General features: G+C 41.1%; 1 protein-coding gene across 6 annotated transcripts in view; it reads right to left on the bottom strand.

Annotated features, from left to right (window-relative positions):
- AKAP11 (A-kinase anchoring protein 11) overlaps nt 1–23,206 on the bottom strand; it is a 44,387-nt gene that overhangs the window by 15,372 nt on the left and 5,809 nt on the right. For 3 of the 6 annotated variants that reach the window (XR_014513121.1, XR_014513122.1, XM_083448522.1), the window contains 7 exons: nt 22,903–23,000; nt 22,515–22,625; nt 19,664–19,708; nt 17,631–17,762; nt 16,971–17,235; nt 10,566–15,201; nt 408–563 (listed from right to left, as the gene is read on the bottom strand). Coding sequence is in view for 3 of the 6 variants with exons in the window: in XM_083448522.1 (XP_083304648.1) it covers nt 408–563; nt 10,566–15,201; nt 16,971–17,235; nt 17,631–17,762; nt 19,664–19,708; nt 22,515–22,625; nt 22,903–22,962 (5,405 nt within the window). In the remaining 3 variants the exon portion in view is untranslated. Of the gene's footprint in view, nt 1–407; nt 564–9,922; nt 10,257–10,565; nt 15,202–16,970; nt 17,236–17,630; nt 17,763–19,663; nt 19,709–22,514; nt 22,626–22,902; nt 23,001–23,206 lie in introns of those variants that run through there. The other 3 variants (XR_014513123.1, XM_083448523.1, XM_083448524.1) reach the window with 2 other exon arrangements.

The following is a 23,206-nucleotide window of genomic DNA, read 5'->3' as shown; positions in this document are numbered from 1 at the left end:
GGCACATATTAATTAAGCCATACATTACATTATTTACAATGTTTAACTCTGACCGAGTCACATCCCATACAAATAATATTTTGAGGAATTTTCAGAAGTCACACTTGTATACCATGGTTTAATTAACCATGTGTGAAATCTTAATGTAAGGTTAATTTCCCCTTATAACACCAAGATTACCGTGGTAGCTCCAAGGGCAAAAATTGCTTGATTTAAGATGTCTTTTTACATAATGGTGTTTAAAGTTTCATTTGTTTATTACTTGTGTTTTAACTTTTTGACTATTGAAAATAATATTTTCCCAAAGCTGAATTCAAGTAAAAACTGAAACTTTAAAAGAAATGCAGGGCTGAAGGATAAACCGTATCATTAAGGCTGTGAGCATGTACAAAAGGTATTTTAGTTACCTATCACTGAGGTGGAGAAAGCTGCTATTCTCATCAGGATGCTCATCTTCAAAACTCAGGTTGGACCAGCTGCCAGTGCTGTCATCACCAGTGCTGAGACTCATCTGCTGGCTGACTATGGATTCAGCAGAATTAAACCCTTCTTTTCCCACAGAGCTAGATAAAGATTAAAATGATAGGATCACTATTGTGTTGCATATAGTTCCATGGCACTCCCAGTTTGGCTTCTTGCCGCCCCCTACTGTTGCCCACTGGGGGAATGTGGATGTGCTGATTAAGATAATGTGATGGCTGGGGCCTCACAAATAAAGCTGCAGGAGACCTTTTTTCCTCTGAGCAAGGAGCTCCTTGACAAACTTTTCCCTGCCAACTGCTTAAAAAATGAATCAAGACCTAAATCAACTACCTTCAGTTGGTAGGAAAGGTAGGCATTAAAAAGGGAGGGGGAAATCTGCTCCATTCCTATTACAAATGCAGCTTGAGCTGCCATCCATTCTAAAATCTTGACTATAAGCTTTGACTCTTCATCACATTATTCTTCCTCGTCTGCAATCCTATGCATATTTACACAGAGCAAGCTCCATTAAATTCAGCGAGACTTGCTTCTCATTTAGAATGCACAGGATCAGACTGTAACACTGAACAGTTGCCTAACAAAGCATCTTCTGCCAGCTAGAGTTTCAAAATGCTCATTTGGTTCTTCTAGTTTTAAACTGCTACTCTGAACGTGACACTTTCTCAGAAAAGAGGACCAACAGCCAGCCCTGCCCCGAATTTGTCTTTTCCCTCTCTGCTCCCTCTATTGCCCCTGCAAGCTTGTTCAGTTAGGAGTTTAGCCTGAGCAGACACTTTCAGCTCCCATATTGCTTCGGAGTGAGTTGCCCACAGTTCTGCAGCGCCATGTCTTTGGAATCTGCATTAATGATCCAAACAATCATAGACATAACAGTGTGATGGCAGCAACAAAAAAAACATAATGCTATTCTGGGCTATATCCACAGAAGCAAAAAGATTCCTGCATTGCACGGGGTTGGACTAGATAATGCTCTTGGTCCCTTCCAACTCTACAACTCTATGATTCTAGGTCTAGTGTCCAAATCAAGAGAAGTAATCATACCACTCTATTCTGCCTTGGTCAATCCCCACCTGGAGAATATTGACAAGCCAGAATGTGTGTGCAGAGGAGGGTAACCAAGATGATCAAGGGTCTGGAAACCAAACCTTTTGAGGAATGGTTGAGGGAGTGAGTTATGTTTAGCCTGGAGAAGAGGAGATTGAGAGGAGATACAACAACCATCTTCCAATATCTAAAGGGCTGCCACATAGAAGATGGAGCAAGCTTGTTTTCTCCTGCTCCAGAGGGTTAGAATCAAACCAATGGCTTCAAGTTACAAGAAAAGAGATTCTGACTAAACATCAGGAAGAACTTTCTGATAGTAAGAGCTATTTGACAATGGAAAAGACTCCCTTGGAAGGTTGTGGACTGTCCTTTCTTGGGGGTTTTAAAACAGAGATTAGGTGACCATCTGCAAGGGATGATTTAATTGAGATTCCTGCATTGCAGGGGATTGGACTAGATGACCCTCAGGATCCCTTCCAACTCTACAATTCTATGATTCATAGAATCAGATGGTGTCCCACATCTTATATTTGCACAGTTGGTTCTTCCTGCCTAAATGCAGAACCTATTGAGATTTATTTTGTTAGTTTGAGCCCAGTTCGTCCAATCAGTTAAGGTCACCTTGTATCCCAATTCAGTCTTCTGCGGCATTAGCTACCCCTCCCAGTTTGGTGTCATCTGCAAATTTGATAAGCATCCCATCAATAGCTTTGTCCAAGTCATTTATAAAGAAAATGAACAACAATGGGCCCGGGCTGAACCTTGCAGCACCCCACTTGTAATGTTTTTCCAGGAGGACAAGGAACCATTAGTGAGTATTCTTTGGGTTCGGGTCAGTCAATCAGCTACAAATCCACCTAACAGTTGCCTTGTCTAGCCCACATTCTACCAGCTTCCTTGTTAGAATATCATGGGGACTTTGTTAAAAGTCTTACTTAAATTAAGTTACACTATATCCACAGCATATGGATCCCCTGATCCACCAAGCTTGTAACTCAATAAACAAAGAAAAAGATTTGTTTGGTATGACTTGTTTTTAAGAAACTCATGCTTGTTTTTAGTAATCACAGCATCATTTTCTAAGTGCTCACAGACTGATCTGTTCTATTATCTTTTCTGGTACCGATGTCAAGCTCACCAGTCGGGAGTTACCTAGGTCTTCTTTTTTCTCCTTTTTGTAGATGAGGACAACATTTGCCTACCTCCAGTCTGCAAGGAGCTCACCTGTTCTCCAAGAATTCTCAAATATTATAGACAGAGGCTCTGAGATTACATCTGCAAGCTCCTTTAGTACTTTTGGGTACAGCTCATCAGGCCCTGAAGATTTGAATTTGTTTAAAGAAGCTAGGTGTTCTCTTACCCCCCTCTATTCCTATCTTGGGCTGCAGGTCCCTCCTTGCACTGGGCACTGCTTTCCTACTGAGTGAAGACAAGAGGCAAAGTAGGTGTTGAGCAGTTCTGCCTTCCCTCTGTCACCTAGTAGCATTTCTCCATCTTCTACACAGAGGACCTACCACATGCTTGTTCTTCCTCTTGATTTGAACATAGCCAAACAAACCTTTTAAATCATTTTTAACCTCTCTTGCAAGGCTGAGCTCATTCTGAGCTTTAGCCTGCCTGATATTCACCTTTGCAACTGTTGGCTATTCATGCATTCTCCTCCTTCATGATTTCTCATCTCTTCCATTTCCTATACATACCCTTCTTAAAGCTCAGCTTATCTGTAAGATCCTTATGCAGTCATACTGGCTTCTGTAGATGCCTTCCACTTTTCTTTCTTGTTGAAATTGTCTGCACTGGAGTCTTTATTTCACCTTTAAGAAACTCCCATCCATCTTGGACTCCCTTCTCATTGATTCATTGATTTTAGAACTCCACTTTCTACTTCCCTCCATACTGAGAACTGTCCTTTCATTCCTACTCCCTGCTTCCTGTTTCTTAACTCACTGCTCCCCTTCTGTATCTTGATACAGAGCAGTGAGTCTGCAGGAAGAATGTGTGCTGAGCCCGGGGGTAATCTGTGCAACATGGTCCAGGACTGGTCCAGAATCCGAAGGTTCCGCTAGGAGTCAGTCCGACAGGGCCAAGGCAGGACATGAGGCAGGAAACCAGGCAAGGACAGGTACAGGATCTTGCATACAGCAATGTTGCTCCCGCAACCTGAGGCAGGGCCCGACAGCCTTTTATCTTTGTCGGGGTAGCGGCTGGTCCTGATCCCCCGGTGACTCACCTCCCTTTTTTGCCCGAAGGCGAGCATTCCTCCTGCTAGTACTCAGGTCTCTCCTTCTTTCAGACTTCAGTCTCTGCAGCTCGGGAGACATTAGTAGGTTACTAGACCCAGGGGCCACCTCAGCCTCCCCTGACCAAACCGGTAGTGGAGCAGCTGTAAGTGATGGCCTAGCTGAACGCAACGAGGTAATCCCTGCATCTGGAGCCAGGGCAAGCTCAGGCCCCTGACTCGGCCCAGCTGGTGTTTGTTGCAGGGGAACCTGTGCAGACTGGGACTCTTCAGGATCAGGCCCCAGACTTGGTTCAGGTGATGCCTGAGGCAAAGGATCCGGTGCAGACTGAGTTTCCTCTGGTTCCGAGTCCGAGCCCGAGTCCCAGGCCATCACAGAATGGCAGGAACAAAGGTATCATGTTGAGGAATGTGAGTGCAAGAGTGCTGTGGGCTTCCCAGAGGCATCTAGGAGCTCACTGTGGGAACAAGTTGCTGGACTAGATGGGCCTTTGGTCTGATGATGAGTCCAGATCAGGGAGCGCAAATGACATCAGCTCCTATGAACCAAGAGAACTGTAGTGGCAGCTCTCTCTATGCCTGCCCGCCCCCACCTTCCCTGGAGGATGCGGAAGACCTCCATGTCCTGACACAATGGTGCCCAGCTCAGGAACCACACATACCATCAACTAACTGTTGGCATGAGAAGACTGTCTGTCTTTGGATTATATATTCTTATTGCTTAAGTGTTTAAATTGCAAACCGTCTTGGGTGCCTTGGCAGAAAAGCAGTGTGTAAACCCAAAAATAAATAAATAAAATAATAATAACAATAACTAATGAGTTCCTGATCCACAAGAAGACCTCTCCTCTTACTCTGTGACTGCTTATATGGCATACTTTGTCAAAAGGTACATAACGTCAGTAAAATCATCTCTATCTGTATGCTTTGTTGACACTCTCAAAAGACCTCTCATAGCATGTTTCTTCTATATGCTTGGTATTTTTATCTTTGGCAATGCTTTCCACTACTTTTCCTGGAACAGATGTTAAGCTAACTGGCCTGTACTTTCCAGGATATCCCCTGAATCCCCCCCTTTAAAAATAAAATAATGTGTTACTTCCCAGTCTTCAGGTACTGGTTTTAGGAAGAAGTTACGTATTTTTCTTAGACGATCAGCAATTTCCCATTTGAGTTATTCAAGAACTCTTGGGTGGATGCTATCTGGATTCATCAATTTGTCATTTTTATTTTGTCTATAAAGTCTGTAACTTTTTTGTCACCACTGTTTGCATCAGTTCTTCAGACTCTCCACCTATGGAAGTCAATTCAGGCACAGGGATCTACATCATATCTTCCACTGTGAAGACAGATGCAAACAATTCATTTGTCTTCTCTGCAAACTCCTTATCCTCTGTTAGCACACCCAAGGTACTCCTGTCACCCTAAGATCCAATCGCCTAACCAGCTGGTCTTCTGCTAGTAATGTATTTAAATAACCTTTTGCTGTTGACCTTTATGTTTCAGCAACATGCTCCTCAAATTGTTTTTAAGCATCTCTTATGGCCTACTTGCATTTCTTTTGCCAGAACTGAAGTGTGTGTGTGTGGAGGCTTTTTCTTTTTTCTTTAAACCAGGATGAAGCTTGGACAGCAGGAAATGGGACTGGAATATAGAGAACTGGGCTTCCGGGTTGGCGCGCCTGGCAATGGCGGACCTCTTTCGTCTCGGAGGAGACTGCTCTCTGAAAAGAAGGGTCTGACCGCCTACGGCGAGGCGGAGACCCGTTAAAAACCACGGTCGGAGGAAGACCGTGGACTTGGGATCCGGCTGGTGCCTGTAGCGCCTCCCTTACTCGCGGGGAGACCCGGTTACGGGCTCCGGAGCGACGTGGGGTGAGTGGCGCGGCACTTTGGATCGATCGCTGTTTTCGGGGAGTGAAGCCGCACAGCTGCTGTCAGGAAGCGCTAACTTTTCCTGTGGACATTTGGATTAAAGAAACTCTTGTAAGTAAACGGAAATTGGATTATAAATTACTGAAATTCGGCATCAGATGGAAGGTCAAAACAGGAAGCCCACCTTCCACTTTGTAGAAAGATCAAGGCAAAAGTGTGAGAACTGGAGCCTCTAAAAAGTACTTCACAAGGAAACAAATCTGTCACCTAAGCCCTTTAAACCCCCCCTCGGAAGCAGGGAAGAGGGGGAGATTGCTTTAACATTTTATAGCCCTGCAGAGCAGGGTACTTTGATCTTATTTTTTACCATTTACCATCTCGAGCCCGGGACCGGGCGGCCAAAACAAGAAAAAGAATCTTTATAACAAGAAATAAATTACTAAGAATTATTAAGAAGAAAAGGATTAAGAGAGAACTGAATCTTTCGCTTACTGTTTGGGAAAGGAAAAAAGGAGTTAAATGACAATTGTTTTTGAAAGGTGGATGAAAAATAACTAAAGGAAACTGTAATCAGGTGGCTGTGGAAAGTTACAGAAACTCATGTTGGATTTTTATAAATGTTACACTTTTGGATAGAAACTTTCACACAGGCTGCAACTTTACAGACTAAATAAGCATCTGACCTTGACAGTAAGATAACATTGAAAGAACAGACTTGGGAACATGGAAGGAAGAATAGCAGCTCTGTTTGAGCAATTTCAAAAAAAACTGTCTATTTTGGAATTTGGCATCTCTGATTTGAAGGAAAATGTCCACAGCCTAGCTCAAGAAGGGAAAAAATTATTAAACTCGGCCCAAGGACTGGAATTAAATCAACAAGGAAGGACAACTGACAAGAATATGGATCAAACAGAACAGGTTCCGTCCTTACAAGAGGAATCTCTGGTGGAAAATACAGTAATAGAGCCTCAAGTTGATGGACAAAAAGTGGACTATGAGAGTAAAGAGTTTAAAGGACAGATCTGGAAAAGGAGTGCCATGTATGGACTAAGAGACACAGGTTTGATAAGATATATTTTGGAAATTGGCACTCTGAGAAAGTTTGAAGAAGGGAATTTTAGCAACCTTAAAGAGAGTGTGGAGCAAACTTTGGACAATTCTTTGGTCTACAAGAGGAACTACAGAGTTCGGGCAAGCTTGTTCACAAAGGTTAAAGGAGATGTTGAGGGGAATGTGGTTTGGGACATAATTTTAAGCTCGAAAAAGACTCTCCAGACAGGCCAGAAAGATGACTTAAGAGCCTCGGACACCAGGCAACCTGGCTGATGGATTGAATTTATGGATTCGAAAGACTCTAAAAATCTGTAAAAAGGATTGGCAGTACCCGATACCGGGGGGATGAGATGGGGGGGGGGAAATTGGAGATTATTAAGTAAAGTTTGACAAAATATGGTTTTAATAAGTATTTTGAGGGGATGACGGAAGGAAGTTAACTGGTTCCAGGAGTAAGATAAGGAAAATGAAAAACTAAGATATAAGGGTATATAATTATAGAATTTAAGATTAGAAGTTTTAAGATAAATTCTCTTTTTCTATTATTATTGTTTTTTTTCTTTTTTAAAAGAGGTAAAGGTAACTAAGGGAAAAAGTATCAAAAGTTGGAGGGAATTTGCCGATTAGATTAAAATCAGGAATATAAAGAGGGAGGTGGGAGGAAGTCATGGAAACAAGTTAAAGGAAAAAAGGGAATGTGAGACTTTGTGTTGTGTGGGGTATTTTTGTGTTTTGTTTTTTGGGATTTTTGTGTTGGGGGATGGGGAAGAGGGTTCTTTGTTTTTTTTTTTGTTGTTTTTTTTCCTTTTTCTGTTTTTTTCTTTTTTTTTCTTTTCTGTTTTTTGTGAATATGTTTTGTCTTGGTGTTATGTTGTTGGAAAATCTCAATAAATATTATTAAAAAAAAAATGGAATATAGAGAACTGAGTACGAATGAATGAAGACATAACAAGCAAATAAGCATGGACTACTACACTATAAAAATGTGTCAGAACCCACGGGGAGAAATCCATCATACTGGACTGGAGAAGGGCTATTCTGGACATTTAATGACAATTATAATTGAAGAGTTACTTTTGGACTTTTTGAGTGAAAAAAGGTGGACCTGAGGTGCCTGGGAGTGAAGACTGAGAATCCTTATTCCACACACAGAAGAGTCAATCCTCCCCACTCTCGCCTGGGAGCTTCCCCTTCTCCCCCCAGGCTCCCACCCTCAGAGATCCTTTCACTTTCCTTCCGCCACCTTAGTGTGTATCTTCATTAATCCACGATAGGAAACTTCAATAAACAAAGCATAAATATAGATGGAGAGAAAACAAAAAGTAAAGATCATAGAAAAGGAAGATAAAAAGAGAAAGAAAGAAGAAGAAGAAAAAGCATCTTTTGATTTTCTGTCTGACAATTATGTAAATGACAATTGTTCAAGGTATTCAGAGTATGCTTTCCAAGTAATCTCTAGCCGTTTTAGGGTCCAGCTTTCTCTCAGTCTGCTAGGTGTTGTTTTAAGATATAATTGGGATAGAGGGTCCAATATTTATTCTCTCTTCTTTCTCTTCTCTTCCTTTATTCTCTTCTTTTGCATACAGTGGTACCTCTGGATGCGAATGGGATCCGTTCCAGAGCCCCGTTCACATCCTGAAGCGAATGTAACACGCGACTGCGTGCGCTGCGTTTCACCGCATCTGCGCAAGCGGCAAAACCCGGAAGTAACGTGCTCCATTACTTCCGGGTCTTCGCGGAGCGCAACCCGAAAATATTCATCCTGAAGAATACTTCAACCCGAGGTATGACTGTATTCTTGTTTCTTTCCTATTTATCTTCTTTAGATTAGTTTGGCTTTTATTGTCTTTTATGTTGAAAATTCTTAATAAAAATGATTTTTAAAAATGAAATTGAACTGCACAGGCAAATAAATGTTGTTCCTTTGCAGACTGACTTGTATTGAAGCTGGTCTGCAAATGGATGTATTTCACCTGATGTAATGGAAATGAGACAGGTACTCGCCTATCTACAGGGACAGAAGGCGGTTGGGATCCAGTTCCACACCATGGCCTCAGAGGTACCTTGTTATGGTATTTGGCACCAGCTAAATTCGTATATTTTTACCCAAGTTTTTGGGGGTTGGCTGATTGGGTTTTGGCCACCTGCAACTGAGAAATTCCTGCCTGTGGTATGCCTATTTTATTTTATTTTAATCTGGTTTAAATTTCTTATACTGTGTTTTTATAGTTTTAATGGATAAGTAGCTATGTTTATAAACCACCCTGGGATCACATGTGGTAAAACAGTGGCGCACAAATCAAATAAAGAATACATACAGAAACACACACACACAAACTATTTTAACATGATCAAAGATGCCTTCATTTGAAAAAGAAAATCAAACATTTTGCTAAACCTCCAGAATCATTTCTACCAAGTGAATCACCTAAATTTATCGAGACTGTATATTCTTCAAAAAGAATGAGACTGGTTTCATATCACAGGGGGTCATTTAAAAAATAATAATGAGGTACTAAACTGTATAATAAGGAACTATGCCTAGAATAGGGATTCCAGCTAATTTACTAGCAAGTTCAGTCACATTTTAATGTCATCTTTCATACTGTTATTTCTTTAAATACGTGTATCTTCATTAGGCATTTAACAGTTTCTGCGGTGCTACTGACCTTGCCAGTGATCAACCTCACTTCCTTTTGACTACTGTCTGGTCAGACAGAAATTACTAATTAATTAATTAATTAATTGCCGTATTTACTTGAATCTAATCCTCACTTTTTTGGCCAAATTATGTTGTGAAAATTAAGGTGCACATTAGATTCGATGGCACATTTACATTCGCCATCAAATACATTTTTTGGTTTCAAGGTTCTGAAAATCTAGGTGCGCATTAGATTCGATGGCACATTAGACTCGAGGAAATACGGTAATTCAATTTCTATATTGTCCTTTATCCAAGGATCACAGGGCAGTTTGCACACTCTTTTCTCTCTAGATCTCATAACATAGTAACAAACAAAAATAATACCCGCCCTCCATTGTTTAATTAGCCAAAGACTAAGAAGAGTAACACATGCGCATGCAGAGCACTGGACACATTGACTTTTCTTCTAAGAAAATATTTCTTCTACCATGGGAACCGCAGGAAACATACAACAACTAAGGGACAAAAGTGGATTCTACTGAAGTTCCTAAGCTGTATTATTAATGGACAAACCAACAACATATAACAAACTGTGCTTTCTATTTTAATGAAAAATTTGGAAGCAAGATAAGGGAAACAGCTTCAACAGTATTCACATAACCAGGGAAGGATCATTTCAACCTTCACAGCCAACACTTACGGAAGTTTCAAAATCAGCCTCAGGATTTTCTTTGATCAAATTTATTAGGATTTATGAGCAGCTCAGCAATACTATTTTCTACATAACTACATGTTCTGTGCTTTAATTTGATCTTCATGTATCTCTCTGCCACCACCTAAAAGATTATCCAAACCTGGATCTGACTTAGCAGAAATCGGTGATGTTTTATCTTCTACCATTTATGCTTCACAATCGCTTCTACGTTTATGTTAGAGCAAAAAAACGAGAAACAAAAAGTTGGCCAAACCTGAAAGATGACAAATACTCTTAAGATTATCCCCTGCATTTTAAATTTACTTAAATCCTAGCACCCTTCATGAACACAGTAAACAATTCTTCCCATGGCAATACTATTAAATGCCCTTGTTTTTAAGCTTTATCATAAAACAAAAAGCTACGTCCTTATGACTTTCTTGCAGAAATTAAAATTGTACTAATACTGAAAAATGCATATAGTTTTCAGCACCTTACATATATTAAAAGCAATATAAAATAATTTAACTTTACCTTATGTTGGCAGGTGGACTAATGTTTGTCATACACGAAGTCATTATTTCTGTAGTGAGGCTTTCAGCAAAGCTGACTCCATCCTGGCCAATTCCACTATCTGCTGTCAAACTTGTGTTGCTAAGCTGCCTTTCTGCTTTGTCAAAAACTGCAGCAACCACATTTTCAGCAAATACTACCTTCTCATCCATATTAATATGAATTTTTGGAATATCCAAGTGAAGAATGCGAGATTTCGGACAGATTCCACTTATTCTGGGAACCGGGTGAACTTGAGAGTGGAGTTCTTGCTGAGTCAGCTGCAAAGATGAACTTCCAGCACAGTGTTGATGCTCCTTCATACTACAGTATCTGCAGGCTGTTGCAGAAAATGGAGACAGCTTTTCTGCATATGTTGTTCTATCTCCATTTGTCCAGTTTTCAGTAGTTTGCAGCGTAGCAGATTCCAAGCTAGCTTCTAAAGTGTCATCTGCTACCTTCCTAGCATACTGTTCAATGGCATGGATAATGCCATTTCTGTAGGCAGGTTCGTTTAAACTGCCTGTACTATGATAAAGCTTTTGTTTGCAACAGAAAGGAGAAAGTGCTTTAGAAAATGTTGCTTTAAGTTCAGTGACTTGATCGTTCTTAGATTTTTTATACAAACAGGAATCAGTTAAAGATTTTGACAGACAAGCGCCTCTCATTATTTTTCTTCTGACATCAGAGGTTATGCTACAAGCAAGGGTTTCTGAAAAATCTAGCAACTTTGTACATTCAGTTCTGTGTGTGCTACATTTGTTTCCACAGGCTTGCTGCCCCAAATGACAAATGTTACCTTTTTTCTGTTTCTTTCCATCCACACCCGGATCAGCCTTACTGTTTCCCTTTGAGCCCTCGGAGGGAGCTATTTTACTTTTACACTTCACCCTGAGTTTCCCAGCAGCTTCCTGCATTCCAGATTTTATAGATCTGTAAGCAAGTCTACTGGCAAACTGATCCATTATCAGTTCGCTGTGGCCGCCTTCTCTTTTCAGAATACGAATGATGTGATCTGCATATTCATCAGTTACACTCTCACAACTTGGATATTTGGAGGTCAGACCTGGAGCTTCTGGGTGCTGGGGTAGAGAGAGTATAGAAGAGTCTGTCTCTCGAGAGCCCTGGTCTGCCCAGGGACACCTCATGTCTTTGGACCAGCATTTATGAGTGTTTATTTTGGGACGAACGCCATCTGCCCCACAGTTCGCTTGCTTCAGCCTTAGGAGCGTGCAATGTTTGGATTCAACTATTTTCTTAGCTTCACTAATGACCTTCCCAGCCATATTACCAGCATAAACCAACAACGAATGAAGGCTGGCTTCTGAAACATTCGCAAATCCACTATGCACACAGCTTTTATTTCCTGCACTTATTGGAAAGCATTTATTATTCTCCATTTGAACCGCTTTATAATCTAAATGTGAAGCAGCCATTTCGGTTGCCACAGCAATTATGCGAGTGGCTAGACGATCGGCATATTCTGTTGTCCTTCCTGATGTTTTCGTTCTCTTGTCCAATGCTGCAAGCCAATGCTCTTCATCTTCGCTGCTTTCAACTTCTTCAGAGAGAGACCGCATCAGTTTCAACATGAACTCTTCCTTTTCTAAGTCTTGACGTTCATTTTCATATACTCCACCGGTTTCTGATCGGTAAGGGGTAGAAGGGGGCGTCGCGGGTGCAAACTCCTTTGCTAGTTCACCTTTCAGTTTCTTTGATAGCTTTCTTAAATTCCACTCTGAACTCGTTTGGGTTGCTATTAAAGGTGTTGGTGGAGGTGTGTCTGGTAGGAGACAAGGAGTTTCATCTCGCATACTCAGTTTGTCTTCCATCTGAAATGCATCTTCACCGTTAGTTGCCACAGAAGTGAAGGCATTAATGCTAGGAAAAGTTCTTTCAGGACCAAACGTAGAGCAAAGCGCAGAGTGCCCGGCTGATTTGTATGTGTTGTGTTTTCCCAGTGGGTTGCTTAAGGATTTTGCTGAACAGCTTTCTGCATCTGGAAACTCTTCAGCAGGTTTCACAAAAGTCACTGCAGAACAAGGAGATGACGTGGATGTGGAAGTCCTGCTACCCACATGTCTCTTTTTCCCCTGAATGCCATCCTTAGACCCTGAAAGCAGACACCTATTCGAGTAAACTGGTGATACATGAAATTTAGATGAGCTGTTCAAGGGCATCTGCTGCTGCCCTACAATTACTGGAATACTTTTGTTTGTTTCTGATGGTTTTATTGCACTATGCAATTCTTTCCTATTGCTTTTTTTACTGGTTCCTAATCCCACACAGTATGCTAATTTCTCACCGGTAACAGAACATGCAGATTTAGTTTCATCTACAGACTGCTTCACTATTCGCTTGGCTAAATAATTTGCAAACATATTCTCACAGGCATCTTCACCAATGCATGGCAAATATGACGTTTTATCCAATTTTAGTATTTCTGTGTATTGCTCTGCATTTTTGGACGTCTTGGAAGAGGTTACTGCTTCATATGCCTCCGTTACAATCATATCTACCATTGTTCCAGAAAAATTACTGACGCTTGGCATCCTAGTTGTTAAGTCTGAAAATTTACTGACTTCAGGGCTATTTGCTTGCTTAAAGTCACTTTGTGTACATACAATATGTGCATTATATTCACTGTTCTGACTGCTATCTGTCATCAAGTAAACATTTCTAACTGTTGTCACTTCATCTTGTCTTTTTTGTGTTGCACAACACCGCTCTGCTGATTTTTTATAAAATTTCAGACTGCCTGTTGACGCTGAATGTTTCCTTACCTGTATGTCATTAAATAAAATCTGATTTTGACAAAGTATGCTTCCAGCTAAGGGCACGGGGATTGAACTTGCAATGCCAGAAGTACAGAACAAAGCTTTATGGACAGTATATTCCTCCCTGAATTCCTGTATTGAATTCAAGGCTACTGGTTCTTGATCAGGAAACTCAGAGGAAGCATTGGAGGCCTGTGTTGACTCCAAACTACTTTCTGCACCTATGTACTTTATATTGTCCGTAGAAATACTAATAGCTGCTTCTGTTGTAAATGCCACCTCAACCTGTGATAACTCAATAAAAGCTTCCTGAATAACCGACTCAGACAAGTCTTTGGAATATGACTGTATAACTTTATCATCATAATGGAAGGACCAGTTCTGAAAAGTTGTAGGAGTTGACGGGTGTGAAAACTGGCACACTTCCATGATCCCCTCAAAAATTAGTTCCTCAGCCAGGTTTGCTGCAAATTTTGCAACTGTGTTGGTGAATATTTGTTGCTTTACAGAATGTAGCTCCTTTAAAGCACCTGTTAACGCTTCACTCACCAAAAAGCCTGCTAGTCCATTAATAGCTTTCTTCTTCAGTGAAAAAGCTTGCTGCCTCCCAATCTCATAAAAAGCCATTTGAAAGATTGAAGAAGTCAGTTTTGCAGCCAAGTGACAGAGTGCATTAGTACATGAAGAAACACCTTTCTGAAGATCTTTAAAAGCACTGCCAAAACTCTTCTCAACGAGCTCTGATGCAAATTTCTGGATGTGGTCTTTAATCATTAGTGATTTGCATTTAGATTTTTGTCTGTTATCTAATTCTTTTCCAGAAGTTTCCCCTTGGGTTTTTGCCGACTGGGCTGTTTCTTCTTTTGAGACAATCCTATTACTGTTAGAAAATTCCTGTGTGCATCTACATGATGATGGAGATCTGGAATTAAAGACCGAACCTAAGATTTCAAAGGAAATGTTATTTGCAAAATCAGAGTATGGGTGACAAACCAGATTGTGCTTTTGGTTAATGGCATCTCTACTGACACCCAACTGACATGGACACTCTGTTGAAAGACAACTGCCTAATGGACTGAAAGCTGAAGATCTGATAGGGCTGAACAAGGCTCCACTGTCATCCCCTGATGTTTTCAATGGCCGGGGGGAATCAGGAACATCCAAGAGGTTGCTATATGGAGATTCTGGTTTGCGAGGAGTTGGCTTCCTCACATTGGCTGGAAGAGCGGGATGATCAACCTTGAACCTTTGAGGATTCATTGCAGTGGTTGCAGAGCGTGGCCTTTTATGCGAAATCATTTTCATATGAGATGGATGTTGAAGGAGAGGACCCCTAGCATGTTTACAACCACTCTCCAATGTTTGTTCTTGTTCATCAAATTGGTCAAAGCTATCGAAAAATTCACTTACTTCAGAGTCTGAATCCTCTATGCCATCTTTCATTACTGGGATTTTTGGTAGCTGAAGTTTTGCCTTTAGGCTTCTCTGATACCCTTCTTCATCTAAGAAAATAATAGGGCTTGGGCTAGAACAATCTGACTCTGAGGATTCAGCAGGAGAGGAAGAAAACAGTGTTTTACATAAAACGTTAACATTCTGATCAGAAGAATTCTGTGGCCTGAAGAAACTCCTCTGCAGCCAAGGATCCGAAACAGAAGTTGTGACAGAATTTCTTACAGAAGACGACAATTCTTTTAATTCCAAGATGTTAACTAGAGAAGTTGATGACTTGACAGATGGCTTCCGATGTAGAAAATGAAACTTTGGATCAAGAGATTCCAAACGTTGAACAGAGATGGTCTGCAAAGCAGCATCTTGAAGTTTCTCAGGTGTAACTTGGCCTGTGCCAACAGGGAGGGAAAGGAATAGTTAACATACAGTACGTCTGAAAGCAAAAGATTGCAGCTGTAGCAGAAATAGGTTAATAGCATAAAATGTACTTGAATTTTGGTCTGATCAAAGATTGGGCAGCCCAATCCTATTCATGTTTACTCAAAAGTAAGACTTATTTCATTCAACAGGGTTTATTCCCAAGTAAATATGAACAGGATAAGTAGAATTGTCAGTGAAATTCTCCCAAGTTGGGCTCAAAGAAGAACTCTGAAGGCTTGGAAAAGCCCACCTTGAGTATGAAGCGAGCATAAATCTTGGCCACATAAGAATTCCTGTTTTTATTCTTGACCAGCATTTCCCATGTCCAAAGTTTACACAGTGGCCCAGTTCACATGTCATGCTAAGCCAAACCATGGTTTAACATGAATGAGTGCTGGGCATTGGGAGAGGAGCTCATAGCTACATTGCTTCTCCCCGGTTGTTTTGCTGCTTCATTATGCTGAGCTAAGCCATGATTTGGCACAGCATGGCATCCAGACCTGGGCTTGTAGTTTAGCTCTCCCAGACAAACAATGAGCCACAAACCATAGGAAAACCTTTGTTTACAGCTCGTGGTTAGTCTGGAAAGAGATAAACCAGGAGCCCAGGTTCAGATTTCATACCTAGCCAAACTATGGCTTCATTCAGCATGGCGCAGCAGAAAGACCACGGTGGAGGAAAGTGGCTACAGACTCCTCTCCTATAGTCTATATGTTCATGTCAAACCATGGTTTGGCTCAGCAGGATGTATCAGAACAACTGGGCGAGAGGGATGACACAGACTTCTCTCCTCCCTTCTGCTGGCCAGATAAGAAATGATATTTGGAGGAGAGGAGCACTGAAGAGGAGGCTGCTTTGGGGACAGTCCTCTGTCCATCTCAGAAAAAAGTAAAGTTCTTCCATTTTTGTTGAAAAAGAGCTTGGATCAACCCTGTGGTGAGATGGAAAGAACCTGCCCATCTTTACTTAAGAAGCTAATAAAATCTTAAAGTATCAACAACTTATATATCTCCTTTAGCAGAAAAGGGTAAGACTGATAATTTAGATTGGCAGCTCGGATTCTACTTCAAGAACATCTTATATTTATGCAATCACAAACTGTTGCTTCAAGAAAAAGGCCAGAGATTACACAAGATTTACAAAATCTGAGCAAGCATAGTCAATTATTGTTTATTAGATGGGTCATTCCAAAAATCAGAGTTCATCACAGGGGCTAGTATTGCTTGATAGGTTTTTTTAAAATATATATATAAAAGATACAGAAATCAATAGACTACTGTATATACAAGTACAGTGGTGCCCCACAAGACGAATGCCTCGCAAGACGGAAAACACGCTAGACGAAAGGGTTTTCCATTTTGGAGGTGCTTCGCAAAACGAATTTGCTATGGGCTTGCTTCGCAAGACGAAAATGTCTTGCGATTCCTGGGGGGGGGGGGTTCCGCTCCCCACCCCCTTTTTCTAAGGCACTAAGCTGCTAATAGCCTTTTAGCAGCTAATCCGCTAATCCCTTAAGCCTTTAATAGCCGTTAATAGCCGCTAAACCGCTAATAGCGCTAATCCGCTAATGGGCTTGCTTTGCAAGACGAAAAAACCGCAAGACGAAGAGACTCACGGAACGGATTATTTTCGTCTTGCGAGGCACCACGGTATTTCACTTTTAAAAAGCTAATCGTGGTATTCAATCTCTTTAAATCCCAACTTATTTACGCTATCAGAATATTGCAGGAACACTAACCAGTGTTTATCATTTTTGTGGGCTCATCTTCATCTAAATGTTCTAACGCAGTAACGAAATCATCCTCAATTGATGACACTGATTGATTAGTATCATCATCCTCAGCATGGGGTATGACGGACCGGTGCTTCTGCAATGAGCGTATTTCCACAGTACATCTTATACCAGCAGCATATTTACTCAGTAAAGTAAATAAAGAATCCACTTCGTGTCTCGCAAATGATGGAGACAATTTCATCACACACAGAATCCGTGAGGGGTAATTCTTGAGAAAGAGAAAGAGAGAGAAAATGTAATTTTACCCAGCTTATAATTCAAAGATTATTCCTTCTTTTCTAAACTGCAGTGACATCAGTTAAAATATAAAGTGAAGTTTCTGCTAATAATTTCAAAAAATTGAAAAGTATATTCCCTGAGTATAATGGGGGGGGGGGGACTATAGACAAGTTTCCATTATCAAATAACGACTTTTAACTTTTTCAGCAACACTCCCAGTGTGTATACATAAGCCTTTGACAATTTGTAGAACTGAGTAATACACACACACATTTCATATTTTATATTCAGAATGTTGTGTCACATTAATACAATTAATTTGAAAGGCAAATTAAATGAAGTATACCACCAATCATACATTTTTGTATTTTAAATCTCTCTTACCTTCTGCTTAAGAACACTGGTCTCCAATGGTTTATGAATATCCTTTAGAAAAATGACATCATTTTCATGTAAAGTGCACAAATGGAGGGATTTCAGAAGATCTGGGAGCTCAACAGACATGGCTGCCAATTCCTAAACCAAACACAGAGAATAATACACTCATGCTAGGAAAACTTTCCTTTAATGTCAGAGGACTTGTGGCAAACTCAGCCTAGCATTCTTTCACCCGGACACAGTTCCGCAGTGCTGGAATCCTGTTTTATTTACAAGCAATTCCAATTATTTTATTATAAAATGTATACACTGCCCTTTTCCATAATGCACTCACAAGGCAGCTGACAATAAAACAACAATGAAAGGAATTTAAAATAGAAAAGCACAGACAACTGAATCAATACAAAGCAGACAGAAGCAATAAAACAATGAATCCTTAAAGGTCATAACTAAACAATGCCAACTGAAACAAAACCAACTAAAGTACCTTCTTAAAAATGGGAAACACATCTTAATCTGGGTGCCACAACTGAAAAGGCTCTTGTTCCCTCCAACCCAAACACTGCCTGTAGTGGGACTGCAAGAGGAGCCTCGGAAGCCAAGTGAAATTTCCAAACCATTTCATATAAGAGAAGCCAGTTCATGAGATGCTCTGATGCCAGACCTTTCAGGGCTTTAAAGGCAAAGGCTGTTTATACTTTTACACTTACTTACACTTCTGGCATGCTGAGGCATGTCTGAGTGCTCCTATAGCACAGAAGTAGACTAAACTAAATGTCCTTTTCATCCCTAGGAATTTTGTACAGTCACCATTTCAAATTAAGGTTCCCTATAGAAAAAGAGAACTGCTGTATTTCTATCATGGGAATACTAAAGACTGAAGGAGATTATAATTATAATTATAATTTATTATTTATACCCTACCCATCTGGCTGGGTTTCCCCAAATTAAGGATCATACAGGATTAAAAAATGTTAACTTACAGTAATACCACTTACTACTACTATTTTGTCTTTTACACAACAGCAGAAGAGAGTGATCGATTGGGACAAACGGTGCGCTACTCCACCAACTTGTCTGCTCTTAGCCAGCCCCCACCTGCTGCCATTCATGGGGGCTTCCCTGCCCCCAGAGACAGTGCCAGGAAGTGGGAGAGGTGGTGGTGAAAGAGCAAACTGCCAGCTGTCCATGCTAGCTGTCTCCTCCACTGCTGTACCCAACGGGACTGTTCGCAGCATGTACCGTTTGAGCTTTGTATCGCCTTCCATGCTTGCAGCAAACCTTCCTTCAGCGTCTTTTTGTGTGTGATCATGTTTCATTCATATTCATGAAGAGTGGGTGGCATCTGGGAGCGCCTAGGGTGCTTGTGGGGGCTTCAATTGTGTCTCACCGGGGGGGGGGGGGGTGCTGACATGTTTGTTTACAGTGTGCGCCTGAGATTGGCCATGTGTAGGATGTGCATGTCGAGCATGCCTTGGGGGTGGTGTTTGCTGTTTGGATGACGTCAATGGTGCTGCATGGATGCCTGCTTGTTACCTCTGCTAGGCTTAGCCTCCTTTAGAGGGCCCTAAAGGTAAAGGGACCCCTGACAGTTAGGTCCTGTCGTGGACGACTCTGGGGTTGTGGCGCTCATCTCGCTTTACTGGCCAAGGGAGCTGGCGTAAAGCTTCTGGGTCATGTGGCCAGCATGACTAAGCCGCTTCTGGCAAACCAGAGCAGCACACGGAAACGCCATTTACCTTCCCACCAGAACGGTACCTATTGATCTACTTGCACTTTGATGTGCTTTCGAACTTTTAGGTTGGCAGGAGCAGGGACCGAGCAATGGGAGCTCACCCCGTCGCAGGGATTCAAACCGCCGACCTTCTGATTGGCAAGCCCTAGGCTCTGTGGTTTAGACCACAGCGCCTCCCAATCACCTCCAAACAAGGTTTGGATGCAAAGGTTATTGTGCTGGAGTATCACCAGTGGGCATGTATCATGATGCTTTCCCAGTTTGCTCTGCCAGTGAACTAAGATATCTTATGCAGACACCATACCTTAGGAGCAACAGCTGTCTCATCAGCAAAGCACAGAAATGTGACCTGCAATAGAAATACATATATGTTATATAAGCAAATAGAATTATATCAAAGCTTTCAATTCTACACTATATAGAAGTAGAACCATACAGATATAGAATAGAATATGGATTTCCTCTAAGACACATTTTACCAAGAGGAGATGGGTGGGTGTGCTTTATTACTTATCCATATACCCAAAGGGCATACTATTTCTGTTACTAATATGCAATGAGGCACTGGACAGAAGTTGGCTGCCCAGTACCTTTCTGCGAGGTGTACATGGGTCACATAATGACCAAATGTGGTGCATATGAGATTCTGAAGGGGTATGCATACCCCTGACACACACCCTTGTATGTCACCTGCAAAATATGACAAGGAAAACAGCAGGCAAAGAAGCTCCAAGAGATACTGTTGTGCTATAGACAGGAATCTTACCCTCACCTAGGCAATTCAGCGGAGTAAACTCAGACCAGGAGACTGAGCAATTGTTTGATTACACTCAATTGTTCAGTAAGTATTTTTAAAAATCTGAAAATTGTTCTGTACTCCAATTTATTATTTGATTTTATTTTTAGAATAAGTTTTTGAAGACTCACTATGCAAAACTTTCCCCACAACAATATAATGGAAGGTTATTTGTTTGCTCACAATGCATTTGGATTCCTCTTAAGGTATCATAACCTGGTTATCAAGGAGCAGGTTTTCATCTATGTTCAGCACTATTCCTGCCACTTCCCAGAGGAGGAAGAAACAAATGGTGGTGGAAAAGTGACTCCTTACTGAGGGGGACAGAGGCAGCAGTGTGCAGAGGTAACAGGATATCCCGGGAGGTGTGCTGTCTTCCAGGTAAAAAGATTCAACATATGACAGACAAGTTGCCAAGTCTTATAAAGCCTGCTGACTTTAACCCTTTCCTTCTGATTCATGTGGGTGACAGACACAGCCTTCAACATGCAGCAAGGGACTAAGAGGCTCTGGGTAGGAAGGTGAAGGGCCTAGGAGTACAGGCGGTTTTTTCATCACTCCTTTCTGTTGAAGGTCGTGACCGAGGAGGAGAGAGGAAAATACTAGAAAGAAAAAACTGGCTGTGCTGGTGTTGTTGTTGGGAAAGATACGGCTTCTCAGACCATGGTTTCTGCTATTGCACCTCACAGTGCATCATTATTATTATTATTAAGACAGTGACTGGCAACAATGTGTTTTCTAAGAGTCTTGTGAACCTGATCTTGAGAGCTTTCAACTAAATCCTGAGGGGAAGGGAGACAATATTACAGACAACGGGGAAACCTGGTACTGGGGACTTCACAGGAATGGTGCTACAAGAACCTACTAATGGGTAGAAAAAAACAAGAAGGAAGCTGCTGGATGGAATGACTCATGGTTTCAGTTTTCTCTATATTGATGCATACAGCATGGGAAACAAGCAAGACGAAATTGAGTTCTTACTAAAAGGTAAAGGGACCCCTGATCATTAGGTCCAGTCATGACCAACTCTGGGGTTGTGGCGCTCATCTTGCTTTATTGGCCAAGGGAGCTGGCATACAGCTTCCGGGTCATGTGGCCAGCATAACTAAGCTGCTTCTGACAAACCAGAGCAGTGCATGGAAACACCGTTTACCTTCCCTTGATCTACTTGCACTTTGACGTGCTTTCAAACCTGGTGGGATGAGACTCACGACTGGGATGTAGAAACCTGCTCAAAATAGACCAAGCAGGAAGGGAGAAGGAGAAGGAATAGCATTATATAAGAATGATGTGTACACCTGTGAATGTATCTATGACCTGGAGCATGGAAGGCAGACTGAGAATATTTGGGTAAAAATTGTAAGAGAGGGAAACAACAGTGACCTTACTTTGGGTGTCTGCTACACTCCTCAAAGCTAGACTGAAGACTTGGATGCTCCCTTACTAAAGCAGATTACCAAACACTCAGAATGATATCTGTTGAATATCTGTTGGAACTCAAACACTGCCAAGTATGTAAGGTCTACTAAATTCCTCCATGTGGTCCACCAAGAATAGAAGATCTACAAAATGCTATGCTAAGCTGCATCAACAGAAGTATAGTGTCCTGATAAAGGGAATTAATGGTACCACTCTATTCTGCCTTGGTCAGACCACACCTGGAGTCCTGTGTCCATTTCTGGGCACAATTTAAGAAGGGGACTGACAAGCTGGAACATGTGCAGAGGAGGCCGACCAAGATGATCAAGGGTCTGGAAACCAAGCATTATAAGGAGTAGTTGAGGGGCTTGGGTATGTTTAGCCTGGAAAAGAGGAGACTGAGTGGAGATATGAAAGGCATCTTCAAATAGCAACGGGTTATTACATGGACGATGGAGCAATCTTCTTTTCTCCTGCTCCAGAGAGTAGGATACAAACCGATGGATTCAAGTTACAAGAAAGAAGGTTCTGAATAAGTATTAGGAAGAACTTTCTGACAGTAAGAGCCATCTGACGGTGGAATGGATTATCTCATATGGTGGTACACTCTCCTTCATTTGAGATTTGTAAGCAGAGGTTAGTTGCACATCTCTACAATTCTATATGGATACCATTTTGAATCAAGATAGCAGGCCACACCTTTCAAAACCACACTGATTTTTTGCTTCTTAGAATTCCCAAGCAACATCAGTTACAAGGTTGCTAGTTAATTATACGAAACATAGCACAAGCCTCCACTGCTAGTAGTATACTCAAGCAGCACTCATTTATGTTGTCTTTATAATGAGCATAAAATCAATATTTGCTAGCATGGATGTAAGTGAAAAGTATTTTTCAAATTTGTTTTTAAAAAACCTGATGTGTAAAAGCAAAGCCAAACCTCATTGAAATTGTCTTTCTCCGCCTTCAACTCTTCTGCTGATATTGCGCATAATTCTTTTTCACTTTGCAACAATGCCTTCATGGGAGGCACTGAACATTCACCAAAGCTCTGGAAAAAGAAAACAGGAAATGAAAACACACCATATATTTTTCTAGGCTTTTAAGATTCAGGTTTTACGCCAGGTAACTAGATGTGTACATACACTCAATTCAGTCTAAAGGTAAAGGTACTCCTGACTGTTAGGTCTAGTTGCAGATGAATGGATATTTGAAAAGCCAAGAATGTAACATAATATGAAATATTATGTCAAACCTTTATCATGGCTACAAGACAGTACAAGATAGATTTATTCAACAACAGGATAGCCAAAAAAACAAGACTTCACCTTTCTCACTGGTACCCTTGACATCCTATGACTGCTTCGGATCCTGATATGGCCATCCATTGCTTACTTTTTGTTTCTAATGATGAATCCAACAACTTCTAAAGAAAAACAAAAAGAGATAGCAATAGGATAACTTTACAAAATCAACTGCTGTTTACATTTTTTAATAATCATTTTGCTAAAAACAATGAATAGCAGAATATTAATAGCAGAAAATTAAATGAATAGCAGAAAATTAAATGAATATAAACGGCATACTAGCCAGACAGCTTTGCCATTAGCAAATAGTCAGGATTATTTGACT

This window comes from Podarcis tiliguerta (genome assembly GCF_965153285.1).
Source record: "Podarcis tiliguerta genome assembly, chromosome: 7".
Lineage (NCBI taxonomy): Eukaryota > Metazoa > Chordata > Lepidosauria > Squamata > Lacertidae > Podarcis > Podarcis tiliguerta.
Note: the sequence above shows the minus strand (reverse complement) of the source record. Positions and strands in the feature narration are given on the sequence as shown.